Genomic DNA, 26,712 nt, shown 5'->3' with positions numbered 1-26,712 from the left:
GATTTGTTCTAAACTGCTGTGTTTAAAAGTAAAAATCATGAGGACATATGGAACTCATCTGAAGGAGAAAAAAAAGTTACAATTTCACAAAAGAATTAATTTCTTTACTGTTACCAAAGAGTTGCCTCCATAAAACTTGTGGCATGCTTTTGTATCTTAGGTGGAACATCATGACACATACCATGTGGTTTTGTGGTCTTCTCTTCCTACTGCCTGAAGCTCTGGCTGCAGTTTCCCCAACCTGACTGTCCCACCAAATCTGTACACACCCTCATCGTGCTCCCACTGGGATTTCTGTTCCTGTTCCGCTCTTTTTTTTCCCCCCTTCTTCTTAGTCATCTTACCCACAAGTGGCATAAATCAAGGCGAGGCCGTGTTTTCACAGCTAGACAGTTCTTGCAACATCAGGGCTGAGTTCAGGGAAACGGCTGGAAAACTTGCTATCTACACACACACACACACACAGAGACACACACACACACCTGCCTTTTGGCTCACAGAAGACGAGCACAGTGCCAAAGATGTTTGTTTATTCTTGCCCTGGGTGCTTTGATATGTATGCTATCGATGAGGGCAATCGCCTCCCTCACACACAGCACCCGGCACTGAGCAGGGCCTCACATCCTCACAGACCTCCCAGGCGTCTTCTCCAGGGCGTGAGATTCCGGGTCACGTCACTCCTGATGTCCCTACCAGTCTCCTGACGAGGCCCCTCTGTTCTTCCACAGCTTTGGAAGAGATTTGGGTAGATCAAGTCAAAGCCACTAAGCCAGGCAAGTGCAGCCATGCCACTTTGGAAGCGGCACTTGCTGAATGCAAGGTGAAGCAAATGCAGCTCTATGTTACAGTGTCATGACGGCTTGAAGCCTGTAGATTTGAAATCGCTTGTGGCAGCTTAGGGAAAAGCAACAGGATCCTGTGCTGTGACTCTACTTAGCCCGTGCTGTGTGACACCTGCTGGAACATGGACTGCACAACTTTCCTGCTCTGGACCTTCATTTCAGCTCTGGGCACAGCCAGCTGCAGAGACCAGGCAGCACCCTGCACATTTGGGGTGGGCGGGCTGGGAGTGTGTGCTGAGGCACACTTGGGAGAAAGGTGGGGCTGCTGCAGAGAGAAACATGCTGTGGGCACATGAAGCCAAGCCCTGCCCTCCCAGTCCTTGTGGGATTGTGCCATCACACCACAATGCCAGGGAAGTGAGTTGGTGGGGAGGGCACAAGAGCAATCACTGCCTACAAAGCAACACACACAGAGCTGCTGTCACTCCATATCCCAACAGCACAGAGCCACAGGTGACTCCAGCACCCAGCCATGACTTGGTTGTCTCACTGGACCATCCTGTGCTGCAGCAATGGGACACCCTGTGTGCTAAAAATCCTTCTGCCTCTGTTCTTCTCTATTTTTCCCTTATCTGAACCATATCCCTCAAGGTGGAACCAGAAAATGGAATATTTATTTGAAAAATTAAAGAACTAGAAACACAATGAGGAGAAAACAGTCCCTTACTCTGCCTGATTTTTACTTGTCTGGGAGATCTGGGAGGCGAGAGAAGAGGATGAGTGGCATTACTTAGAAAGGAGCTGCTGGTTCCAACACTGTGGTGACGAGGATGTTCTCCTGCCAGGAGCAGCATGCAGGGGATGCACACAAAGTGGTTCCAAAATGCCTTTCAGCAGCCTGGGTGGCTGCTTTGGTCCATCAGTCACCACAGCAACCGGTGTCCCTCACAGTCTCCACGGGGCTCTCAGGAAAGCCACATTTACATCCAGGTGGGCCTGAGTCTGTCACTGTCCTTGGCAAAACTCTGCTGGCTCTGTGCATCATAATAGAAATGACTGCATTTCATCATGTAAATTTTGGTCATTGTCAATACAGTGAGGAACTTCCCAGTTTTGGACAGGGTTTACAGTCAGGGAGGTGATGGGCAAGCCAGGATACAGATCGGCTCTGCTGCACACAGCAGGATGAGGGCGATACCCGGGGCTGGGCAGTGTCCTGCAGGGAAAATGGGCTATGTCCGGCACCCTGACTCCCATCCCTGCCCAGAATGGATCTGGAGAGGCAGGAGTTCTGGCATGTGACGGTGACAGGCACTGTCAGCTTGTCCTCTGCTCTGAAACTCTTTAAACACACGGTGTGTTTAAAGCATTGGAGCTGCTGAACTCAAACGCCTTCTGCAACGACCTCCACAGAGGGCTCCAGACGCCCAGGGATCCTGGAAGTGCTCCCGTCACCAAGAATCACCTCAGGTCGTGTTGCTGAGGCTTTTCGGTCCCAGTGGAAGCTGGATCGCTAATGATGCGTGTTTGAAAACTACACAAGTTTCCTTCCCTCCATCAGGAGGCAGGGGTCCCGGTGAGGATAGCTGAGGTACGGGTCCCGTGCTGCCCGCACCATGCAGTGGCCACGTCCCTGTCCTGCCCTCCCCGCCGGGCTCGGAGGGGCCGAGGAAAGCCGGACATGTCCTGACCGCGCGGGTCAGCGCAGCCGGCGAGGGCTGAGCGGGGGCGCCCCAGGGCATCCCCCGGGGAGCCGGCTGCCCTCGGTTCCTGCCCGTGACAAGCCCCGTCGGACGGACCCTGTCAGTTGATGGCGTTTGGGGCTGTCGGCACTTCTCCGTTTCGCGCTGTTGGTGTTTAACGCGCGGGACGCGCCGCGCAGGTGCCGCGGGCCGGGCGGGCGCCGGGGAAGCGCCGCCGCCCCTCAGCCGCGGCCGCCGCTGGGGCGCCATCGCCCCCTGGCGGCGGCCGCTGGCGGCGGGAGGCGCGGGCGGGCCGGGGCGGCTGCGCGGAACTTTCCGCCGGCGCGCGGGTCCGGCCTCCGGAGCGGGGAGCGCGGAGCGGGGACGGGGTGCGGGGGCCGCCGCCGCCCTGCCGAGCACCGCCCGTCTTCCGCAAGGCACCGCGGGACCCCCTTCTCGACCGCAGAATTAAAGAATAAAAACAGTCAAAAAAAATCTTGGTTTTAAACTTTTTTACTTTCTGGCTGCTCTCCCCCCCCTTCCCCCCTCTTCTCCCCCCCCGCCCCTCTCCTCCCAACCTCCTCCCGAAGCGGCGGGGCGGGAAGGAGCGTCTCCGGTCTGCAACACCAAAGCATGGCGGAGGCTGGCGATGAGAACCGTCCTCCCCAAAGCATCCAGCGCCTCTGACAAGCCCGGAGCCAGAGGGGGTGGGGGTGGGAAAGGGCGGGAGGGGGGAGAGCATGGGAGGGAGGGGGCAGCCAGTCCTTCCCCCTGCACTTGTCAGATGCAGATGGGACTGGCAAAGTTTGTTTGAATAAAAAAAAAAAAAAGGCTAAAAAAAAAAAAAAAAAAAAAGGGGAAGAGCAGGAGGAGGGGGGAGGAAGAAAAAAAAGATCCTAGAAATCCAAAAAGGCTCATCTGGGAAGGAGAGAGAGGAGACCGAGAGGAAGCGGGATGCAACTCAACCTGACGCTGATCTGCTTCGTCTTCGGGGGGTTCCTGCCCGACGCCGCGGCCCGGCGGGAGCAGATGGACACGGGGCAGTGCGACCTGCCCCGCTCGGTGAGCCGGGCCGGGCCGGGCCGGGGGCGCGCCGGCCCGCGGGGGATGCGCGCGTGTCCGCGCGGCGCGCGGGGTCCGGCGGGGCGCGGGCGGGACGGGGGCGCGCGGAGGGACCCCCCCCGCCCAGCGCACGCGGGCGCGCGCGGCCCCCACAGGTGTGGCGGCGCTGCCCCGCGTGTCCCCCGCGGAGGGGCCCGGGGCTGCGTCCCCCGCGGCAAGCGGGGAATCCCAGCGGGACCCAGCCCCACGCGGGCCTCATGGTGCCCGTGGGCTTTGCTTGCTGCGAGCCCGCGTGGGGCTGGTGCGAGGCGAGGGGGAAGCGGGAAGCCCGCTCCGCCTGCCCGGGGGGCAGCCCTGAGGGTGGCATCGCTGTCTCCTTCCTTTGTGCCCCTCCATCACTGACCAGCCCCTCTGTCTTCCCCGCAGCAAGGAGAGCTCAACTCCTTCCTCTGGACCATTCGCCGAGACCCCCCCGCTTATCTCTTCGGCACCATCCACGTGCCCTACACGCGAGTTTGGGACTTCATCCCTGACAACTCCAAGGCCGCCTTCCACGCCAGCTCCAGCGTCTACTTCGAGCTGGACCTCACGGACCCCTACACCATCTCGGGGCTGGCCAGCTGCCAGATGCTGCCGCACGGGGAGAACCTGCAGGACGTGCTGCCCCGGGAGCTGTACCGCCGCCTCAAACGCCACCTGGACTACATCAAGCTGATGCTGCCCCACTGGATGACCCCGGACCAGCGGGGCAAAGGGCTCTATGCCGACTACCTCTTCAACGCCATCGCCGGGAACTGGGAGCGCAAGAGGCCCGTCTGGGTGATGCTCATGGTGAACTCCTTGACGGAGACGGACATCCGCTCCAGAGGGGTGCCGGTGCTCGATCTCTACCTCGCCCAGGAGGCCGAGAGGATGAAGAAGAAGACGGGTGCGGTGGAGCGGGTGGAGGAGCAGTGTCACCCGCTGAATGGGCTCAACTTCTCCCAGGTAAGGAGGCTTCTGGGCCTCGCGTCTTATCCCAGGATGTGGGGGGCGTTCTCCTTGCGCTTCCGTCAGTTGATGGGGGTGAACCCCAAGCCTGCTGCAGTGGGGTGGTCACTCGTGGGCCTCAGCAGCTTTTGTGTTTGGCTGCCTGTTCTCCGTCATGCCAACCCGTGCTGCCTGCAGAAAGCCCGTGATGTGCGTGGCGAGCGCTGCCTGTGTATCACGTGTATAATTTATTTGAGAGGCAAATGTCTGGGGTGTGAATGTGTGTGTCAACTTGATTGCCACTTGTGAGGGAAACTTACATGCTTCCCATCCTGTGCTGGAGCTGGGCAAAAAGTGATTTTTTTGTTTATTTGTTTGTTTTGAAGTAAAGCAGCTCTGTGGTACTTGTCAGGAAGAGGATGAAGCATGAACAATGAAAATAGAAATTTCAGCATTGTTCAAATTGATTTAAGTACATGCAAACTGTCAGTCGTCTTTTTAGTGGTCACTCCGGGTCAAAACAAAGTGGCTCATGTTGCCCTTGTACTGGGGGAAATTAAGTGTGCAATATGCATGGGTTTATTTCATTTTAGAGCAGGTAAATTTCAGCAAACAGAAAAGGATGTAGGTTAAGAAACAAAAGTTATTGGTGTAACTGGACTCTGGAATTCTTTCAATGGATTTAGCTTTAAACATCCAAATACTAAGCCATGAGATCTATTTCATTTCAGTGGATTAATGAGGAACACAGTAACAGCTATTGACTTTGCTTTGTGGAACTGTTTATGTGAAATGAGATTTACTAGAAACTGAGGAAATGAATGTGTGTAGAAGAAAACAAATAATCCAGGGGAGATTTAAGATGGTGTCAGTTACTGCTATGATATTTCATTTTTAACCTGCTTTTTGTCATTAGTTTTGGATCGGTCTCTTTCCAACCTTATCTTACTGTCCTACTTTGACCAAAAATATTCTTGGTGATGTGGGGGAATAAGGATTAAAGGAGCAATCTTCGGTGTGATTAAAATGTCCTTAGAGTGCCTTCACCCCCTGCTCCCCTGAAGTCCAGTAGGAACTATTTGAAGGGGAAAAAGTTTGGCTTTCACTAATACTTGGTTCATCTGATATTTCAACTAGGAGTCTTAACTCTGAGAATATTTGTTACATACACTTTTGAATGTATTTTCTTGTTTATCAACAAAAATAATTAAAAGAAAGCCCCTCAGGACCTTTGCATTATTTAACAAACATCCAAATCGAGGAATTCGTTTTACACTATTTTGTCTGAAAGGTTTAAGTGCCTGTCCTCTTTGTTGAGCCCCTTCTTTAAAGTGAGGTAAAAATAATTAACCATTCCAGACATCCTATACTGTTTGGTTGTATTCGATCAAAAATGGCAGTTAGAATCAAGCACATGAAAGCACCAGGTTAAAAATGTACCACTTGGAAGCCTTTTAAATGTGAACCATACTACATTTTTTTTTCTTTTAAGAGAGAGTGAACAACAGAGAAAGGAAAAGGGACAGAAAATCACTGCTGCCCTTAACCATAATTGTTTCTCTGTCCAACTTTTAAATAGAAACAAAAATTTCCCATTCATTTTGCTCCAAAAATAATCTAAAAAAGAACAGTAAAGGTATTACTTCTGTTGGCAAGCAAATGACAGTCACTTATGCAAAATATTTATGCTGATTAAAAGAATACATTCCATTTTAATTGTTAGAGAGAATTGACAAAGTTGCTGAAAATAGATCAGTGTTCAGGAGGAATTTTCCTAGATTGAAGCTTTTTCTAGGAACAAGGCCACCAGAACAACAGGAGACAAACTTAAACAAAACTAACCAGATATTTATTTTCTTGCTTCCTCTAGATTTCCATGCATCCTGACACCTGGCTAGTTGTTTAACAATAGTAATTTGTAATGTTATCACACCGTCTGGCAGTCCTACTGCTTGGTGTATTACTGTGCTAATTTAGTGGGGTGGATTACTATTGCAAGGTTTCACCTCCCAATTCCAGGTCTTGGAGCCTTCCTTAAGCAACACATAATTAAAACGCACTAAAAATGGAAATCAGAAATTGAGCAGCTTTTGTCTCGCAGGGTGTTTGCATAGTTTGATGAGAACATCTGTGATAAATTATAGTCCCAAATCTGCTAAGGGCATCAGCGGTTTTTTACCTGTTTTCAGCATTACTATTACAGGAACACTACACATTATTTCTGCATTCAGAATTCAGGTTTTAGGACTGTGCCTTGCTGAATCATGTCAATGCTTTTGTTTCCCACATCCCCAAAGTCCAGTATTTTTGCCCTAAGCAAATTAAAAAAAAAGACAAAAAAGCTTTTTTTCCCTACTTCTTCTCCTCAAAGGCAGCTTTGTGCTACTGCAAATATTTAATCTGACTACATACCCCAAATCTGTTAATCTGATACCGTGAGGAGGAGGAAATCTAGGAGTGGTCTCGGTGTGGTACTTGGTTTTGATCTGCTCTGAAAGAAAGTGGATACACTTGCATTTTTGACCAGGAACGATCTTTGAAACGTTCTGTGCGTGGCTTTGAAATGTTGATTGTCTTAGCCGGATAAAAAGATTAAGGTGGCTCATATAATTAGCTGCTTCCTGGAGAGCCAGCTCCTGCAGGTAGGGCAGGGAGCATTGTTTTCTATTGTAAACCCCTGTAGTTTGATGCTCTGCTCCCCCTGAAACCCTTGCACAGTATTTCCTGCTGCTTTTCCACATCACTCCCATCCTCCTGCCTCCTGCTGACCAGCTGCTCTCCTGCTTGGATCCTGGGGGGAAGTGTTATCCCACCTCCTGGGACTCTGGCAGCTGCTGGTCACTCAAAGTCCAGGCCCTGTGTATGGTTGAGGTGGTGTCAAGGTGTCCAAATCCCAGCAGAAGGCAGTGTTGGGAGCCTGGACACAGGGGAGCTCATAGCAGGTTTGGGTCAGGTAGAAATTTTGCTGCTTCTTGCTATTTGAAGTGTCAGGGTTTTTGTGGAAGGTGGGACAGAAAGAGCTGAGGTAAGTGAAGAAGAGGAAGCAGACAAGTCTGTCTGACAGCACTGATGTTATGTAGAGAGTGGCCAGAAAAGGGCAAAATCAAGTTGTCCAGGGCTGAGAACCGGTGAGGGGCAGATGACATTCCAGGCCTTCTTGTGAAATTCTGGCAGAGGCATTGCAGCCACTACTGGCTGTGAGGACTCATCCATGTGTCTTCTGAGGGCCAGCTGGGAATAGGGCTAAGCTCTCTCTTCTCTTTGGGACCCTCATGTGGACCTATGATGGGAAGCTTTCCCCAGGCTGTTGTTGGAGTACGGAGAATTGTGATGGTGGCTCCTGCAGCTGCTCATGTCTGGTGCATCTCCCTGATGGCTCAGGGCTGTCATGGGACCCCCATCACCCTGGAGTGATTGCAGTGTGTCCCCACTGAAGGTCTGTACAGTCAGCAAGGGGAAGGTCTTATTCCTCTACCCGAACTGCTGTTCCCTGGGGAGGTGGGTGGCATCTCTTGCTTGTGTTTGGTCCTGATTCTCAGCAGGATCTGCAGTCCCAGACAGTGTTCACAGCCCTCCACATTAGAACTGAAATCCCTTCCCCATCCCATCCCATCACAAGCTTGCTCTCCTCAGGGACAGTGTGCATTCAGCTCATAGCAGATGCCCTGAATCCCAAGGTTTGTGGAGGAAATTTGTGTCGGGGTCCAGCTTCCTGCCAGCCTCTTGGTGGGGAAGCTGTCGGGCTGGTGAGGAGCTGCCAGCACCCCTGTCTCTCCCCTTTAGCTGTTTGGAAAGCCCTGACTCTGGTCTCCTCTGGCTGGTATCATTTCCAACTGCAGGGGGAGATGTTAAATATCAAACCAGTGTTGATTGGATCAGAGACAGCCTCAAAGAAAGAAACCTCAGACTGTGCCAGATTAAACTTCACACTTCACCATTCTCCCCCTTTCATTTCTTTGCAGCCTCATTCTGTGCACAAATAAACCTCATCTCCCTGCTTTCTACCAATGAGACAGCATCCATGGGGCAGGAATGACTTTGTTAACAAAATCAGTCTTCATTTCCCAGGTCCTGCTGTTCCATCAAACCCTGGGACATGGCAGCTTTGATTACTCTGGTGATAGGATTAGAGGGGGGAACAAGTGCTGGTTAATAAAAGGCCGATGGGTGGTCCATCATGTTTGGTCACTGACAGCTCTGCAGCCTCGAAGCTGGACCTTCAGTGGCAAAACAGTAATATACAAAGTAATATGCAAGCAGAACCATATCCTGGACTCTCTATTCAATCTGCCCTGTCCCCTTGAAAAACAAAACATTTCTGTGATCACAAGGCTGGGATTCTCCAAGCTGACAGGAGCAGTGTAACTACTTCAAGAGAAATGTACTTATTTGTCCTAATGAAAGATCTGGGCTCAAAGTTTTCTGAACTGAATTAAAGGGCTCAATTTCAGAGCTAGCTAACTTTTGATAGTGTGTATAGTTTATATGAGGGAGTATTACTGATTTTTTTTTTTTAATTTTTGAAATAAAAGTGGGTTTTGCCTAGTAGAAATTGTACCTTCTTGCTTTTATAGAATTTCAGGCTTCGTGAAGAGAGCAGGAGTCATCAAAAACAGCATCACTTGTTTTGACTGCTGAATGTTCTTGAAAGAAGTGTTGTTAAAGGGTTTGATTTCCTATACCTATACATGGTGCACATAGTTTTCAGCTTGCTGGCTTTTGTTAAACTATCACTCCCTTCATCCCCTTTTTACACTAGGATAAAAAAAATCCCCAGCAAAATTAACCTCGGGGTAGAAATTCATACAGCAAAAATAGAAATACTTCCATTTAATTCTCTTTAAATACTAGTGGGAGATGCTTCATGTTTTCACCAGGGGAGCTGTTGAGGATGAAACTATGCAAGTATTAAAACTACAGTAGTGGCAGTAACACCTGAAAGGATCAGCAGCTGCTGATATAAAAATTATAGCTGTACCCACATGTAGGCGTTGCTCTGTACAGCCAGTGACTGTGTGCTTCTGCCCCACAGCCTCTTGGAAGTCTCACTCAGGTATTTGATGCCTATTAAGAAAACAACCAGTCACTAATGATGGCTCAAGGGGCAGCTGGCAATTCATCTGTTTTATTTATTGTGTATATAACTGCCAGAAGTGTTTGTACAATAGGTCAGGTATGAGCCCTTCTTTTCCCTCTGATCCTTCACACCTCCCTTGGTAACATCCAAGCCCAAGGCAGGTGTACCTGCCTCCCATGACCTGGTCTGGAGAATTCTGCTGATTGATTTTTTTTTCAAAATTAAGGGTGCTGCCTGTGCTTGCTATTAGGTAGGAATTACATCTTTGTAAGATGGGCCTTGAAAGGGAAAAATCCCCAGAAAACAGTCTGACAGACACTCAAGGGAGTCCCTACTGTACTTGGGGCAGCTTAACTTTACCAGTATATAGAAGTCAGATAGCAGAATTGTGCCATTTTTCCTGTGTGTGTTTGCCACCTCAGAGCTGCTAACCCAGTAGGTACAAAAGCCCCTGTTTAGTAAATGGTATTGTCACAGTGATGATTTTCAATCTGTTTGTTATTTGCTGTCATTTTGTGATGCTGTTGCAGTAGCAGTCAGGATCCTCCTCTGGGCCCAGAGTGCTTTGCTTATAAACAGAATGAACCATTGACCTTAAAATCTTCCACTTGAAGTATAGTGCAACCTACAGTGCTCAGAAAGTCTTTAACAGCCTCCCCTCAGCTCCCTAGTGAGTAGCAATCCACGTTATAAAGCCAGCCCACATCATTCGGGCGAGTCAGAGGTTCCTGGATTGCAAAGGCCAGAAATGATCTTAAACAAGGGCACTCACTCACCTTGCACTCCTGCAGAGAGGAGATCAGTGGCAGGGCTCCTGGCAAAGCATATTTAGGGACTTCAGAGGGACACACTGTAAAATAACAGGTTTCCCCTGTGCTACACTTTACACTGCAAACCCTTATTAATCTTTTCACTGTCGTTAGGAGTTGATGAGACAGGTAAAAGGCAGAAGAAATCACAGTGTTACTGCTTGAGCCATGGGAACTTTGTGTGATTTCTTTCATCTTTTGGTCTTATTAGTGAGCTTCCCTGCCTGCTTGGATGAATGACTGTAAGCTGACATCCTCAGAGGACAGTGTTCAGGTTGCAGCACAAAAATGGAGATTTTCAGCAGTGACTGGCATTTTAGAAACTTCATTTGTTTTAACTTTAAAGGGTCAGTGTTAGAAGATCCCCATTTTGCAAGGAAACATATCTGCCTTGTATTTTCACACTTTCCCAAATCCCTCTTCCAAGCAGACAACCAGTACAGATGCTTGATTCCACTATACTTAAAATCTGCAGAAAGCACTGTGGGTTGATGACAACATTTCAGTATCTTTGTTAAGCTCTCAAATTATTTCTAGGTTGCAATTACTAAGACATTTTTTTCTGAACATTGCAACAATTTTTGAACTTAATACTCCTTCTGTAACCCCAAAAACATTATAGTTTCCATTTTGCTTGAGACACCAGAAATTAAACTGATGTCTGCAGAGCTTAAAACTGCAGATGTCCGTGTTTGAATTTAATACCTCAGATCTTGGGCTGGAATTGGAGCAAGACTATGCCCTGTGCAGAGTGGGAAGAGACACACAACTAGACTGTAAGACTGGTTGTATCCATCACAACAACTGGTAGTTATGGTGTCTCAACACCTTCATGAGTTTGCTTTTTCTGGTGCTCAAGAGAACAATACAGCTACCTTGTATAATTGTTACTGTTTATTGGACCTATTTGTCATTTAAAGTCACAGGGAATGAAAAGTGACCTGGTTAATATTTGTCAGAAGCTCAGCCAGGAATTGACACTCATGTTTGCTGCTTTTATCACTAGTTATTCCAACAGCAGTCCTTCACATTTGGATGTCCAATATTTTAGAGCTTCTGGTGCAAGTCATTTCAGGACTTCTAGCACAATATAAATGAAACTTGGTAAAAACTTTAAATTAAAACCGTGTGCTCAGCATTTTGAAATGGATGTTGTATGACTTGAGGAGGCTCATTAGAAAAAGTATTTTTAGTTTGAATGAGATCAAAGACCCAAGATTTTCCACTCTGAGGGTCATTTAGCACAGTCCTGGACACCCCATTTCTCATCATACATAGACTCCCATAGGCCAGTTAGGCTTGAAGAAATCATCATCCCTGAAATATTGTAATTAGATTTATTATCAGTGGACCATTGCTGATCACCTCTGTCCAGGCACTGCAACAGTGCTGAGGAGTCTTGCAGATGTCAAAAGTGAGTTTTATTCCTGACTTCCTCAAAATCAGGATTGCAGCCTATGCCAGTGGGTAGCAGTGTTAGAAGTGACAGACTGAATCCTGTGTGTTGTACCCATTCCAAAGAGTCCCTTGAAGCCAGGGAAAACACTGAACCATCCCCAGAAACTCCTAGTAACACATAGAGAAAGGATTGTAAAAAAAAGAAAAAGAAACAAATCTGATTTCTTCTTTTCCTAGGCTCAGTTAGTGTGGAAGGTATGAAGCCTTCCACATGAATTCCAGTCCAGAGGTTCTTCATGCCTACAAAATAGGAGTTAGCTAAGATGGGGCAAAAAGCTAGGAATTCAGTCACAGGCAGTTAACTGTTAGCTGTATCAACATAATCAAGAAAATAGCAACAAATGCTTTATGTTTCCCCTAGGTTGCTTGCTGCTTCTACCTTAACTCTTCCAATTGGGTCACTTGTTGGGAGACACAGATATCTCCAATACATAAAACAGAGAAGAAGCTGCCTTTATAGAGCAAAGCAATATTCATCAGTCTTCCTTAGTGAGCCAAGGAATGAGAAAAAGGAAACAAATCTTAGAGTTATTTTCTAACCTCTTTCCATTTTAATAAAAGTCAAGTTATGAGGAACACAGGAAAAGTATTTCTTTCAAGTAGGCGGTTCTGTGTCTTGAAAGTATCCCCTCAATATTTAGAGACTGTACTAAATCCAAGGTCTCCATTAGGCTCCCTCACTTTTGTTAACAATCACAATGAAGACTGATTATTCTCTGTACGCTTTCTGCCACTGCACAAATTTAGCTCTCCTTTGATTTCTTGCAGCCTTTTCCTATTACAGGTGACAGCATAATAGTGATGGGGAATATTTATTTAAATGTGAGACCAACTGCTCACAGTGCAGGAGTTTGCAGAGTCAGCAGAGAGGGAGAGGCCAAAAGGGTGATTTGAGAAACATGCCCAAATTTTTGAAGGTCTTTGTATTCCTGGCATGTGATTGATTTACAGTTTTAGAAATGATCACTGATATAAATGCTATGCCAGAAGGAAGCGTGATGAGACATCCCAGTGTGTCTTGTTGGTTCTAAAGCACTGGTAAAATAATCACAGCACTATTAATTGTGAAAATGTTAAGCCTTACACCATTAGAGGAATTGGTCCTGACATACTGGGAGTCAAATGGGATACAAACTTGTAGTTTGCTTTCAAGCTGAGGTAATTCTTTATTTTTGCAATATCACAATATCACAATTCTTTATTTTTGGAAGGCGGGAGAGGTGCAAGTGTGCAAAAAGAGCCTAAAAATGTTGTTTTCGTAAGAGTTAATGATACAAAAAGTCCTGCTTTTTCATAATGAATTTCCTGATTAAGACAGGAAAAAGTTAGAAAGAACATTCTCAAAAAAGCTCATTGTCTGCCTGCTGGAAAAGATAACTCACTAACACCCAGAAGTGAGCAAAGTCAAGTTTCAAATACAAAGTTATGGCCAAATCAATTCTTATATGGCTCAGCCTTCAAACAGCTGGGATGCAGTTCAGCTCCTTCAGCATTTCTCCTTTCCAGTGCCAGAATAGCAATGAGAAAATACCTCCTCAGTCCATGAGACCGGGTGATACCATCCTGAAATAATCCAGGTGTTTGGTGGCAAGATGAAGTTCAGAGGCTCAAGGCAACAGGCCTTTGCAGGCATGAAACACTGTCCAGCTTTATGGATCAGCTTGTCCCTGTCTGCAGACTGGCATTGGCTAGCTTTTTACCCAGCTAATTGTGTGAGGCCAGAGAGGATTTTCTTTATTAACTTGAGTGGCTTGGCTGTGAAATGAGACATACTGTACAGTGTATAACTCAAGTTCGCTTTGAAAGGAATTTTTGTTGAAGCTGGGTATCCAGAGAGATCTGAGCCTTTAACATGTAGTCATCTGAAACACACTCTAGGAACTTTGTAATTTAAGGTCAGCATTTGCACTGGTTCATGTTCCAGTAATGGAATAGTGCTTGCTTTAAAAACATACTCAATTTATATCTAAATGTATAAATATGGGCTTTTTTCCTGAAAATGAAACTGACTGCTCTGAGCACTTGCTGTGTGTTAACTGTGGCTGGATAAGCTTGGAACGGATGTACCCTGTAGGGACTACAGCATATTATGGCTCTGAGGTGGAAAGCAGGCATCATTGATGCACTTGTACATTCTCAAAGCTGGAGTATTAGTTGTTGGGAATCACTTGTAGTAGTGATTGATCCTACTAAGATCCCTTTTGTATTTTCGGAAGTACAAAGAGCTAAAATCTCCCATAAGGTGTTGGATTTTTTTATATTTTGGATGGGTTTTGTCATTACTGACAAAGAGATCCCAGTGGAAGATATTCCTAAGAATGCAAAACACAATCACTAAACCCACACAAGATCCCTTATCACACTCTCTCTAAAGTTGTTGCAGATTCATTTGAATTACACTGGAAAGATTTATCTCTTATTAATGGAGCACTCTTCATTTTTTAAAATTGAGTTGTTGTGCAACACATCAAATAACAATGTCATAACACATCATAAATCAGTTTGTTCACTGAAGGATTCCACATGAGTTAATCTAACATCCTGGACACAGTTCATGAGCAGTTAATTTTAGCAGTTCTCTTTGATACATATCAGTTAAGGCAAAGCAACTCCAGCCATTATGGAGTAGAGTCAAAACTGGTTAACGGCAAAGCAAGTACAGACAAAGATTTTTCACAGATAAAGCCTTTGGCAGATCATTCAAGGGATCTTTGCTTTATATATAGAACAATTGTAGCTCTAATACCAGCAGTGCAGACACTCTGGGACAAAGAGAAAATACACACACACACACACACACACACCCCCCCACTCCAAACCACAGAAAAAAACCACACACACCACTTGGTACTTGAGTCTAACAAGAAAGTCAAGCTAAAGTTCACCAACCCTGACGTAGCTACCAAAGAGCTCCATGGCAGGCAATGAGATGGGAAGAACCACCCCCAAAAAAGCATTCAGGAATTATTCCCATTGTCAGTGTGGGAGAAACTGAGAATGTTTGATTTGAAACACAAAGTCATCCGGCTGCCTGCCAAATGCCATTTATCTCAAGGTCACGCAACGTAAATAACCCAAGGGTTAGCTCCAAAGCAGGAGGTAGCTGAACAAGAGTAGGGGAAGGGATTCCTCTGTCTTCCCTGTGGATGTTTGGCATGCTACTGACAATGTTTTAAGGCCTGGCACTCCTGATGAGTCTGGTATATTAAGAGCAGTATAACACAGCAAAAGCAGAGAATAACAGCTGAATGTAGCATTATGGAAGGGACCATGGTTTGAGACCAAGCCACTAAGCTGTCGTGCATTTTCTGCAAGAATTAATCAGGGACACTAATTAGAAAGGAAAACTTCAGCAGTAAAAAAAATTCTCTTGGATGCTTAAGTCTGAAAAGATTAATCCCTGTTTCACAGTAGGGACAACCAATGTTTATTTACTGTTCAGCTGAGTGGTCGCATGAATTTTTTTTGTTCTTCTAAAACACGAAGTATCACAACCTTCTTACGCTTTTGAAGAGAACAACAAGTTTAGCAACTGTCACATCAATAATCCATCATTATCGGTCAGGGAAGGAAGAAGTGTGTTTTCCCAAGAGTGCTTAGACCTGAGGGTATAGCTTGGAATATAGCTATAGGAGAATCCCAAAAGACTTGGAACCTGTTCCTCTGTTCTCTGGGGCAGAGCTCAGTGTAGTTCCCGTTAAAACAAATCAAACAAGTTGGCAATCCTTTTACTGGGAACCCAAAACTGTATCTCTTGAAACCAGGCAAGGTGCCTTTCCTGCTGATTTATGCAGAAAGGAGTTTCATGTAGACAAATAATTTATTAAGAGAACAAGGGAGAAATTAAATATTAGTCAATATTCTTCTAATTTATTTGTGATTTTGATAGCCTTAAAAACCAGACTGAGTAGAGTTACTTGTGATTTCATGTTGAATTTTTGATGCTATGAAAAAAAGGTAACTAAACTCACTAAGTCAGAAGGAAAACTGAAAGTGTTTCGATTCAGTCAGCACCACTTGAGGTCACTGTGCAGAGTCCTGTACGTCTGTGTGGCCTGAGCACCCATTCCTTCCAAACAGAAGGGAAGCAAGCTGGGCATGTGGATAAGGAACCCTGACTCTTTGTATACACAACACAGACAATTTTATACCTTTAGGCCTTACATAATGTGTTGGAAACTGAGGCATCACTTCAGAGGCTGAAATACCCCAATTACATTACTACATCTGGGGCAAAGACAATGATTTTTCCATCTATAAATTTCTCTTACACCTTTCAATTTATTTAGTACTCTTAGAAAAATAAATATTTGTATGGCAGGGACTAGAGTTGATGAGATGGTGATGTGAAGGGGACATCTGGAGAAGTCCAGCCTGATTGTGAACTCCAGAACCTATAGCTCTTTGGGCAAGGGACTATGGGACACATCTTCATCCCTGGTGAATAGAGTGGCTCCACCCCTCTTTGCTATTTTAGCCCCTAAAGGAATTGATTTTTTCAAATGCAAATTGTCTTGAAAAATGGCAGAGAGCATAGACTTGCATCATTAGCAATGGACCAAGGGCTTGTGTGTTGCAACAACCTTTGTTGAGGGACTGTTGTGTTGAAAATCCACTGATTTTGGCACAAGCTGGAGAACTCAGCAGTTCCACTTTGCATGTCCTGCCATCATTCAACAGGCAGACCCTCTAGCTAGACATCGCAGTAGGGCAGCCAGTTGGCTTCTCCCAACCTCCTTAGGTTTCCAGATGTCATAACAAAATGAGAGAGAGAGACTTAGCCATCTTCCATGTGTTTATGCTGGAGCTGCTAGGCAGAGACCAAGCCACAACACTGCACAGCTTTTCAAAAAGGACTTAATAGGCCTCTCTGTAAACAGATCTAAATATTTGCTCCAGTGACATTTATCGCATCACACGTCTGGCGCGAGTGTTTCGTCCTTGTTTTGCTTGCGTGTTTGGATTCTCTTATAAACATTAATGAAGTGCTTGAATACAAATGAATAATCCTCCCCCTTTCTTCCCACCCTGGCGGGGAGGGGAATGGGAGGGCACGAAGCAATAATAGTTCAACCTTCAACCCGTAATTGCTCGGTACATTTTGATGACAGTTTTCTTTCTCACGTGCTTTAAAAGACTTTATTCGGCATATACATCCATGCAGAAGGCATTGCACCTTTCTTCAAAGGCAGCTGCAGACGGAGTTGGAGTGGGGGGCACTTAGCAGGCAGCACTGTGTCATTTGATGTTTGAGCAGTCGTAGCAAGTTGACTTGCTGCTGGGTTCCCAGCAGGCTGCCAGAGTTCTGCCCCATCTACAAGGCTTTTAACAGAGGATAGATTTAATATATACTTTCCTAGGTGTCTGCTGTTGAGCTGGACAGAATAATGGCCCTGAAGCACCTCAAATCTAACTGCATTTGTCAGTTCATCTACCTTTTGCTGGAGAACTGCGGTCATTCAATAGATATTTTCCAATTACCTGCAGCTTCAATGACTGGAGACAATGTGTTTCCAAGTAGTCCCTCCTGATCTTTCAATGCTTTTATGGAGGCCCTGGAAGATGGTTGTCTTGGTTGTCTTTCTGCCTGGTTTTGAACTGAAACTGCCACATCCTCCTTTTGATTTTGTCACTAAAGGAGAAGGAGAGTGTGGGATAAGGAACGACTGACCAAATCTTGTTTCCATAGGTGGTTTTCGTGGATACAACCTTTAGAAGATTATTCTGTTGTCTAGGGTATGAGAACGTAAAGCAAATGTATTAGAAGCCTGTTTCCTGATCCTAAGAGGGGTGAAGTGTGAAACAGATCAAGGCATCATCCCTGAACCTGTTCCAGACTGAGAAAACACTTTGAGTATCTCATTCCTGTGTGGGAGCAGTTATATTACTGCTCCATTCTCCCCATGCAGTTCAAAATGTCACAATGTCTTCCATGCACAATAAATTACCATCATCTCCTGCCAGGTGGGACAGCGCTTCGCTCAAGACTTTACTAAGCATCTTTAGTTTCTGCAGCTGGACTTGTAGGAGCAGTGGTTTGGCTTGCTTGGAAGCCAGTAATAAAAGAAATTTTCTTTTATTCATGAGGGGCTCTTCAGAAATTCCGTGAACTCATGCAACTAAGCTCTCAGCTCTTTGTTAGAGCAAAACTGCTGCATTTAAGCTGTGGGACATAAAAGAAGTAATCAATACCCAGAAAGATCATTCTTCAGTCTTTAAGAAAAAATCAGCCTGTACAAGACATCTACAGGTCTGTTGTGTGCAATACTACTAAGTGCAAAGGATTTATGTCCCAATAGTCAGGCTTTGGGAGGTCAAAACTAATACCCAAGAGGAAAAAAAATGCATGTGTTTCCTTCATCTGAGTGATTAGGTATAAAATGGGTTAAAAATTAATACTGTCTTTGGTTCAGCTTGTATATGAAACCATTCAGTCTGCACATACTTGAGTACTATTCGAAAGTGCGTGTCAACTCCATTAATTATCAAATTGCTTATTCAGTCTATGCATTCCTTGCATAAATCCATATCAACTTTGCCTCTTGTAACAGTATTTGTTTATATGAGCTGGAACTCTCAATCCTGAGCAGACTGAAACGCTTCTCAAAAGAATTTCTTCGTCTGCACCTACAGGGACCCAGGCTAATTGCCTTTCAGAGGATGCTCTGTGGGCTGCTTTTTTGGTGAGGAGTTGGGAGTCACAAAATTGTCTAGAAAGGTGTCCTTTTGTCACTTCTGTCCGTATTGATAGTTCAGATAGAAGAGACTAAAACAGAGTTCTCAGCAGCTGTGAAGTGTACACCGGAAAAAACAAAGAGCTTGGAGAAAGGGATAGAAAAAAGAATTTGCTGATATTTTTGTCATCCTCTTTCTAATGTGCCAATACTAATGAAGGCTTTTTTTTTTTTAAATGAACTTATAGTCCAGTGCATTCTTTTGTCCCCGTCACTCAAGCATTCTGCTCATATGCTGGAACACAAACATGGAAGTGTATTTGGAACTAGCTGGAGTCTTAAAAAAACAAAATTGAGGCAAGCTGCCAGATCAAAATCTAATACACAACATATGTTTACAGAGTTATAGTCTCTTGCCATGCTGGCTTTAACAGCACTCCAGTGTGAAGTAGAGTTAATGCCTTCCAAGATCTTTTATCATCCATCGTGCTTATCAAAACAGTAAAAATACTGGTTTTATTTAATCAAATTCACCTTTCCTCTTCTCTGAAGCCCTTTGAATTCCCCATTACATTTGGGATCAGTGGAAGAGTATGTCCTTGGTGGTCTTTGTCCAGTTGTCCTCCTCTTCACAAGAGCTTATATTCCTCAGGGGTGACCGGGTTCATCCAGCAGTTTGGCAGGCAGCCCTGAATAGAACCCCTGGTTTGAGAGAAGACAGTAATGTTGATCCTCATGTGCCTTGTGCATTTGATGTGTAGCTCATGACACTTTCTGAGGAGTCTGTGAAGAGCGAAGTGTTGTCCAAGTCTAAAACAGAGGATTGAAGTGAACGAGGTGTTTTAAGCTGACTTGGGCTACGTCAGCTTGTCCAAATGTAAGACGTGCCATTGTGTTTGCTCAAACTTAGTCCTTTCTTGGGAGCCTTCTGCACTAGGCAGAGGCTGGCATTTGGTGTAGCCAGTGAGCCCCACTGAGGCTCTGTGGTTCCTTTTGGGCTGTCCTTTACACACTGCTGGTATCTCTCATCCCATGGTGCCTCCAACCATCCACAGCACAACGGGACCATTGCCACTGGAATCTGCTGCAGTGGAGAGAAGCCAGCTCAAGGCAAGGACTTGAGTGGCAGTTCAACACTGCAGGGCAGAGGGAATGGAAAATGGGGACAGTTGTGCCAGACTCCTGTCACCTCCTGTGGCTGCTCTGCCCGGTGTGCAGTACACACTGCACTGCCCCTTCAGCAGCAGCTGGATGCAGCTTGGAGTATGCAGAGCCCAGGGAGAATAAACTTGAAGTGTCTGAAAATTTTATGGGATGAGACAAAGCCTTGGTGGGTATATGAGGCTCTGAAATAGCAGCAGCCCCTCACAGTTTCTTCTGCTCATTCTCCATATGTGGGATATACCTGTCCATGATCCATGAAGCATTCTAGGCCAGCTGGACTCTATGAGCTCTACATGCACTATTCCAAGTTTATCAGGAAAGCTCTATTAGGAGGAGGCAGGAGTTTTCTGGGCCCTCAGAGACAATCCTGATGTGGCCTTTTGTGTTTCAGTTCTCTGTGTGCAGGATGGGCAAGATATTAGAGCTATTTGTTTTTCAAAAATGCCTTTTTTTTTTAAAACAGAAACAGTGCTCATGTAATTTTTTTTTTGTATTTGAGGAAAGAAATATGCCTTGAAATGTCTCACTTTCAAATTTAAAGAGAAGTTAGAAAAACCTGTGAGTCTCATCAGCAAAAGAACAACCTGATGAGTGACCCAATTGGAAATTTTTGTGCTATTAGTGCGTAACAACACATTAGAGATAGAAAAGGCTGAATTTTAAACTTTTTATTGAGATATTGTTTCTCCCCACTGAACTGTAGATAGCAACAGAAATGTAAATCTTGTAGCATCTTTAGATAAACTTGCCAAGGGAGAAGAAAGTCCTCCTGTGCCTCCTTGGTAGGAGCTCTGTAACACAGCTCCAGGATGCCTGACTGGAAGGTTGTTTGAAATAGGGTAACTTTACCTCTGTTGAATATAGAAAATTCTTTAGAGATGTCAGGAGAGTAATAGCATTTACAGCTTACTTAATGTGTAATTACACCTGATTTGCAGCAGGTCAGGTCTCTGGTCACATCAGTAGTGTCATGCTGTGCATGATCATTGAAGTTCTTGAAGTACAGTTGAATGACATGGGAGGCAGGACATGGCAGTTTCACCCCAACATTTCATCAAGGAGATCTCTCTTGGAATGTCTTAGCTTGAAGTTCATTTCAGAAATAAAAATCACATACATGGAGGCCACATAAGCTGTCATATAAATACTGGGTTTGCATCTCTTGCAGCTCCAGGACTTCAGTCTTTGTAGCTCAGATCTCACCAGACAACCACTTTACCCTTTCACTTGAGGAGACAGTCAGAAGAGGTGGTCATGGTTTGGACTTGGAGGCTTCATCTTTTTCTTTTCTCCTAAGAAATGTTCTCTTTGTATTGCTAAGGAGATGAGCTGCCTGGTTCAGCTTTTGAGTCAGAAGTTTAACCTCCTGCTTGCAATTCTTGTTTGGCTTTGCTGTTTGGTTCTAAACAATTTCTGTATCCGTTCCCATTCTGTTATGCCCATTTTGGTTTAACTGGTCAGTGCAGAGTAATGTTTAAGTGATTCGGTCAGTGAAGCCCACGTTGGCTAATTCCTTGGACACAGTGACTATCAGGACAATAACCTCTCCCTGACAAAGGCACTGTTTGCTCTATTTCAGCAGTATTCTAGGTCCTGACCACTTGCTCTGTGCAGAGAGCATTTTCTGTGTGCTGTGCTGCTGCCCGAGTGCAGATGTAGGTTTTGGATTATGAGACTTCAACTTCTGAGAATCAGCATGGGTTTTAATACTCTTGATGACACAGCCAAATAGTGTTGTTATGATAAAATTCAAAATTCATCTCTGAAGCACCTCTTCCTAGCGTTGCCTCATGCATTCTCAACTAGCAACGTATTCCTTTGTCTAAGTGACTTCCACTGTTGGAACTTTTTCCTAACATATTTAAGGTTTTCCTTTACTGCTTCCAGATGTAGACCCTTGTTTTACCATTCTTCGACTCTGTAAATATATTTTCTCTGGTTCTAGTACTGCACAGTTATTTGATAGACAAGATCACGCTCTCTCTTTTAGGAGTCATTTATTAAAGAAAGTTTTTACAAGTGCAGACAAAAACCAGGCTTCTGCAGAGAATGAATTTCAGGTTTTTTCTTGTTGGTTAACTAGGATTCACACCCCTTCTGGGACAGTTCCTAGAGACACCTCGTGGCTGTCAGGAGTTCTACAGAGTGCATCGTGCTCATGTCAAAATAATTTATTCTAAGCCTCAACATCCCGAGTTATTTGAGAAAGAGTTAAGAGTGAGACTGCCAACCTGCTAATTAAAATCTAGAAATTTTTTCAAGTTCTCCTCTGATGGAAACAATTAAGCAAATCTGTTCTAAAATATAATTACCTCCCAAACCCAACAGCAACATGTTGCCTGCTTGAGTATAATTAAAACTATCGAAGGAAATTTTCTATTCCAAGATGAAGGGAATTGTTGGTTAGTTCCTAGATTCCCATACTCCAGTTTATACTCACATTCTGGAAGAAGTACAGCAGGCAGTTCAGACTACATAGATGCAGTTTGTTGCTGGGGTTCTTAGCTTCTCAGTCAAAACCACACTAGTCAGTTCAGAAAAATAACAAAGCAAACCTCATTCCTTCAAACACACCAATCCAGAGTGAGTTAGATGATAAGCTTTGTGCAAGAGAAAGACACTGACTTTTTTAGGTTTCAGGTCATCCATTAATGAAGAAATTTCAACAAGTTGAATCCTGGTGAGATTGCTCACCAGGCAGTAAGTCTTTCTAATGGTAAGTGAGCAAGACCTAGAATTCAGAATTAGCAGACCTATCTCTCAGAATTAGCAAAGTGTGCAACCTTTCTTGAGTTTGATACAAACTCTGTGAAAATGATATTTTAAAGAACAGACACCTTTACAGGAATAAAGTTTATATATAAACCCAGCAGTTTTACTGGGTGTAATTGCTGTAGACCCAGCTGAAGAGAGGTCTTGTGATTACATTAATCTTATGTGTTTAGATCCAATTATTCAAGATTATACTTACCATAATCTAATCACAATTTCATGTATGTACATATAAATAAAAATGATAGGTGGAAATGGTGTTACCTCTCCTTTTCTCAGTGAAAACCAAATCATGCAAAATGCTGGAAATCATCTTTCCATAGCAAAGGAGAATAGTGTCCTACATATGCTTTGCACAAGGCTTTGCCTGAAATTAGAAGGTCCAAAGAGTCCCTCAAATTCAGGAGTTGGTTCCTACTTGGAGCAGGAGTAAGGAGGTAAAACAGTAGCAAGAAGAATAGAGTTATGGAAAGTATGACTTTTAATGATAAATCCCCATCTTCATGAATGCAGAAGCATGAAAGCAATAAAAACTGTTTGTGTTCTTTGCTGATTTTTAAAATATCCTGGTTGAGTAGGAGAGTCTCATTACTGAAGACAACAACTCCAAGTCAATAGTAGGACTTCATAAGGATTTTTTTTCCTTAATTAGAACCTAGAACCACCTAGATAGGGTTAGGGTTAGGTGTGTGTGTTATCATGCTTGAGCTGAGTTTTTTTTCTAGGGGTACTTCCATACATTTTTCTTGCACTGGGCTGCATATCCAGCTATTACTTCTTTTTATTCTATGGAAAGCATACTCTAGGTAGGGTAACATTCAGGTCTTCCAAGCATTAAGGCTTAAAAAAAAGTCACCATGTTTACTTCAGCTTTCCCTTTCTAAATTGCTTTGACAGCCCTGTGCTTTTTTAACTCGTTTTGGGGAATATCCAGTCTGCCATTGGAATTATTTGAATTGTACAGAAAGAAAGGAGGGCCTGTTTCCCTCCGAATTCCATATATTGTGTCGCTGGAGCTTTTCATGTTCCATAAACAATGCTCTCTTTTTCTAACCCTCTCCCCCTCCTGCCCATAGCCTGACTTTCTATAATTTTCTTGACATGGACAACTCAGCATTTTTGTGAAAAGCTATGACTGATTTTCTGCAGCTTTACAAACAGGAGCTTGCTGGTGATTTCAAGAGGATCAGGTAGTGTGATGCAAGTGAGACTGGATCGGGTCTCTGGGACTTCAAACATGTCTCAGCAGTGCATCTAGTTGTGAGTGATTGTTTTCCCTTAAAGCATTCATGATCTCCAATTGGCAAGTCTCCTCTCATAACTAAGGAGACATTTGGAAAAAAGTTGGTATTTTTAAATGTCTTCTTAATCCCTGTAGAACTCTAGCCACATACAAGCAAGTGGCTTCATTTTTCCACACACTACTCTTTCTTTAGTTAATAATTCAGTTATTATGTGAGCGAAATCTCAGGAGGTACTCCGAGTTGCAGGCACTCTGCCGTTTAAGTTCATTTCAAGCTTCCTATGAGTCTTTTAATACTTGGATGGTGTTTCATGGTCTGTCTTTGACGACTCATGAAGCTGTATCCCAGGAGAAAAATCACAGCCTAGATAAGCAACCATGGTAGATACTGCAAAGGCAGTAGTGCTTGTGTAGCACTTCAATGACTTGATGCCTCAATATATTTTTTTTTCTTTCTTTACCAGGAAGATGGATAATTTCCAATCTTAACAACCACGCATGGGAAGGATGAATAAGCAGTATTTGGGAATGGAGTCTGATTGGTTACACCCTTGTCCGGCTATGCTTGCTGGTGTATTTTGCATAGCATTTCTGGAATACTTTTCTGTTGAAGTGAAAGGGTTGTTGCAGCATTTGATTTCAGCCTTATAAAGGCTTTAAAAGAAGTGCCAAGCCCCTGTAGTCTGGAAGCAGCAACACTGACCATCTGCCATGTCACAGAGAGGGAAAATAACTCCCTTCCAATGTTTGCACTGAACATGAGTGTCACCAGAAAGCTCTAGGTTGCTCTTAAAGCCGCCTTGCAGCCTGGCGGCTTTGTGGTGGACCTGAGAGGTCTTGGGTTAATGTCATCTAATGCATCCTAATGGGTAGCCTAATTGTAACTGCCATTCCAGCTGTCCCTTGTGGGTTTAACTCATGTAAATGAAAACCACAGCTTTCCAATTTACTCTTCAGCATGAAATATTATATTCTCCTTAAGTAATGTGTTTTAATTGCAGAAGCAAGTTAATATATATATATGGAAAGAGTGGGTGAGAGCATGCAGGTTGTATATAAATAGCAGGGCTTCTTAGTTGTTTCTTTTCTTCACCAGTGTGACCTGTCTACTCTCACCTGGCTGCTGACTTAACAGACAGGGAACAGGCCTCAGCTGATCCCGAGGGGTGAGGCAGCAGGTTGAAATGTGTGGTCACGTATCCCAGCGCCCATCTGCTGCAAGATGTGCAGATGGTTGGACACAGCGCTCTGAAACTTGCACATGCCCACTTGATGTCAGTCTGGAGGGACTCTCTCTCTGATTTATGTTGGCAGAGAAGATCAAAACCTGGCTTAAAAATTAGGTGACAGAGACATAAAAAAAAAAAGAAAGAAGAAAAAAAAAAAGAAGTCAGTAGACACTCAGAGGCTGGGAAAGGCTGCCAAATAAGCATTCCTGCCCTTGCTTACGATTCTCCACCACATACAACTGGCTGTGTACGTCTGGGAGCAGCCAGCATAGTGATCTATTCATAAAGGGCCAAACTCAGGAGCTGACCTGCAAGGCTTGAGTACATTGATTACACATGGGGAAGGTGGAGTTAGGGCTCTGAGGGGTTTCTTGGAGTTGTGCAGGACAAAAATCCCCTTCTTTCCAGCTAGCTAGACAGCAGGCACATGCGGGGAAAGAATGGTGTTGTGTTTAGGGCTTTACACTGGGTTTTGGGACAGCAAGGACCAATTCTCTAGTTGAACAGAGAGTGTAATTTCTGTAATCTGCAGCTGCCTGGGTCCTTGTGAGGGTCCCTGTCACTGCTTGGAGCTCCTGCAGGGATGCTCTGATTTAGATACTACCCAATGCTTGCTCCAGACCTGAAGCAGAGAATAGCCAACACTGCAGGGTGATGATTTTGTCATCCACTAGGTCCTGACTGAGAGAGATACATTCATGAAGCACATGAACTACTGTTTTCTAATGATGATGCTTTTTATCTATGCCATTATGGAGAACTCCATTGAAACCCACTCTTTGCTTGATGTGGAGCTTCCAAGTGGGGCAGGACTGAGGTTGTGAAAGGAACAGAATACTTCTTTTCAAAATGGACACCCATAGCTGTTGTTTTCAGGACGATGATTTGTGTGTTCTCATGGTGGGTTGCATGCTCTTAGCCACACCTCATCCATCTCTCACCAGGGGCAAAGAGCTTGCAATGCCACATATTTCTGTATATCTTCTCAAGTGCCAGTATAAACTCCCATGTATAATCCACAGCATTGGATCTCATTCAGGGAATATTTAATTTCTCCTGTTATTAGTGGTGTGTAATTGTAATTGGTAAGCAGTAACAGGGGCAACACCTTTAATACGCTTAGTGAGCCATTCCTAAAAAGAGATAGAAAGACCAACAGTGAATGACAGATATTTTTGGCATGTGCTTGAACAGTGTTTCCACTAAAGCTTTAGATAGGTTGGGGAATATTGCTGGTTTTGGGTGTCCTCTCATTGGTACTCTCTTAACATCTGAAGCAATCTCAGAGCAGCATCTGAAAATGAAAATGCAGTTACAGTTACTCCAATGCTTTTCACAGAAAACCTACTTGCTTTTAGCTCAATATTGTCTTTTCCTCTACTTTTCCTACCATGTGTTTTATGATAACTTACCTTTGGGAAATAAAGCTGGTTGTGGCACTGGGCAGGTGCTTCTCAGCATTTCAGCTACTGGCTGTCCATCTCAGGGTGGCAACTACTTTTAAGATATTAGGTCATCACAGGAGTGTGAGTAAAAGTATAATCCTGACTTGAGGTTTGCTCCTGATGTATTTAAGCAATAGCCTACGAGGTAGATTTGTGGCAACCCTAGATAGGTTGCTTCAAATATGCAGGTTCTGTCAGCGTTCCTGATTTCCTATCCCTAAGGTAAGGTTTCAGCTTTGGGTGATCGGAAATTCAGAAGTCAGTTGCTAACAGTCACAGCTTGATTGCATATGTACACACAGAAACACACATGCTGAGGGAAAGCAGAAAAACAAAGCTCTACAAA

At 44.5% G+C, this 26,712-nt stretch overlaps 1 protein-coding gene across 1 annotated transcript in view; it reads left to right on the top strand.

Moving 5' to 3' along the window:
• Positions 1-3,330: 3,330 nt before the first annotated feature.
• The window catches only part of TRABD2B (TraB domain containing 2B), a 261,787-nt gene continuing 238,405 nt past the window's right edge, over positions 3,331-26,712 (top strand). The window contains exons 1-2 of the mRNA XM_053985205.1: positions 3,331-3,526; positions 3,953-4,513. Of these exons, the coding sequence (XP_053841180.1) occupies positions 3,419-3,526; positions 3,953-4,513 (669 nt within the window). The 5' untranslated portion in view covers positions 3,331-3,418. The remainder of the gene's footprint in view (positions 3,527-3,952; positions 4,514-26,712) is intronic.

This window comes from Vidua macroura, chromosome 9 (assembly GCF_024509145.1).
Source record: "Vidua macroura isolate BioBank_ID:100142 chromosome 9, ASM2450914v1, whole genome shotgun sequence".
Taxonomy (NCBI): domain Eukaryota; kingdom Metazoa; phylum Chordata; class Aves; order Passeriformes; family Viduidae; genus Vidua; species Vidua macroura.
The sequence above is the reverse complement of the archived record's forward strand: the minus strand, read 5'-3'. Positions and strand labels throughout refer to the sequence as shown.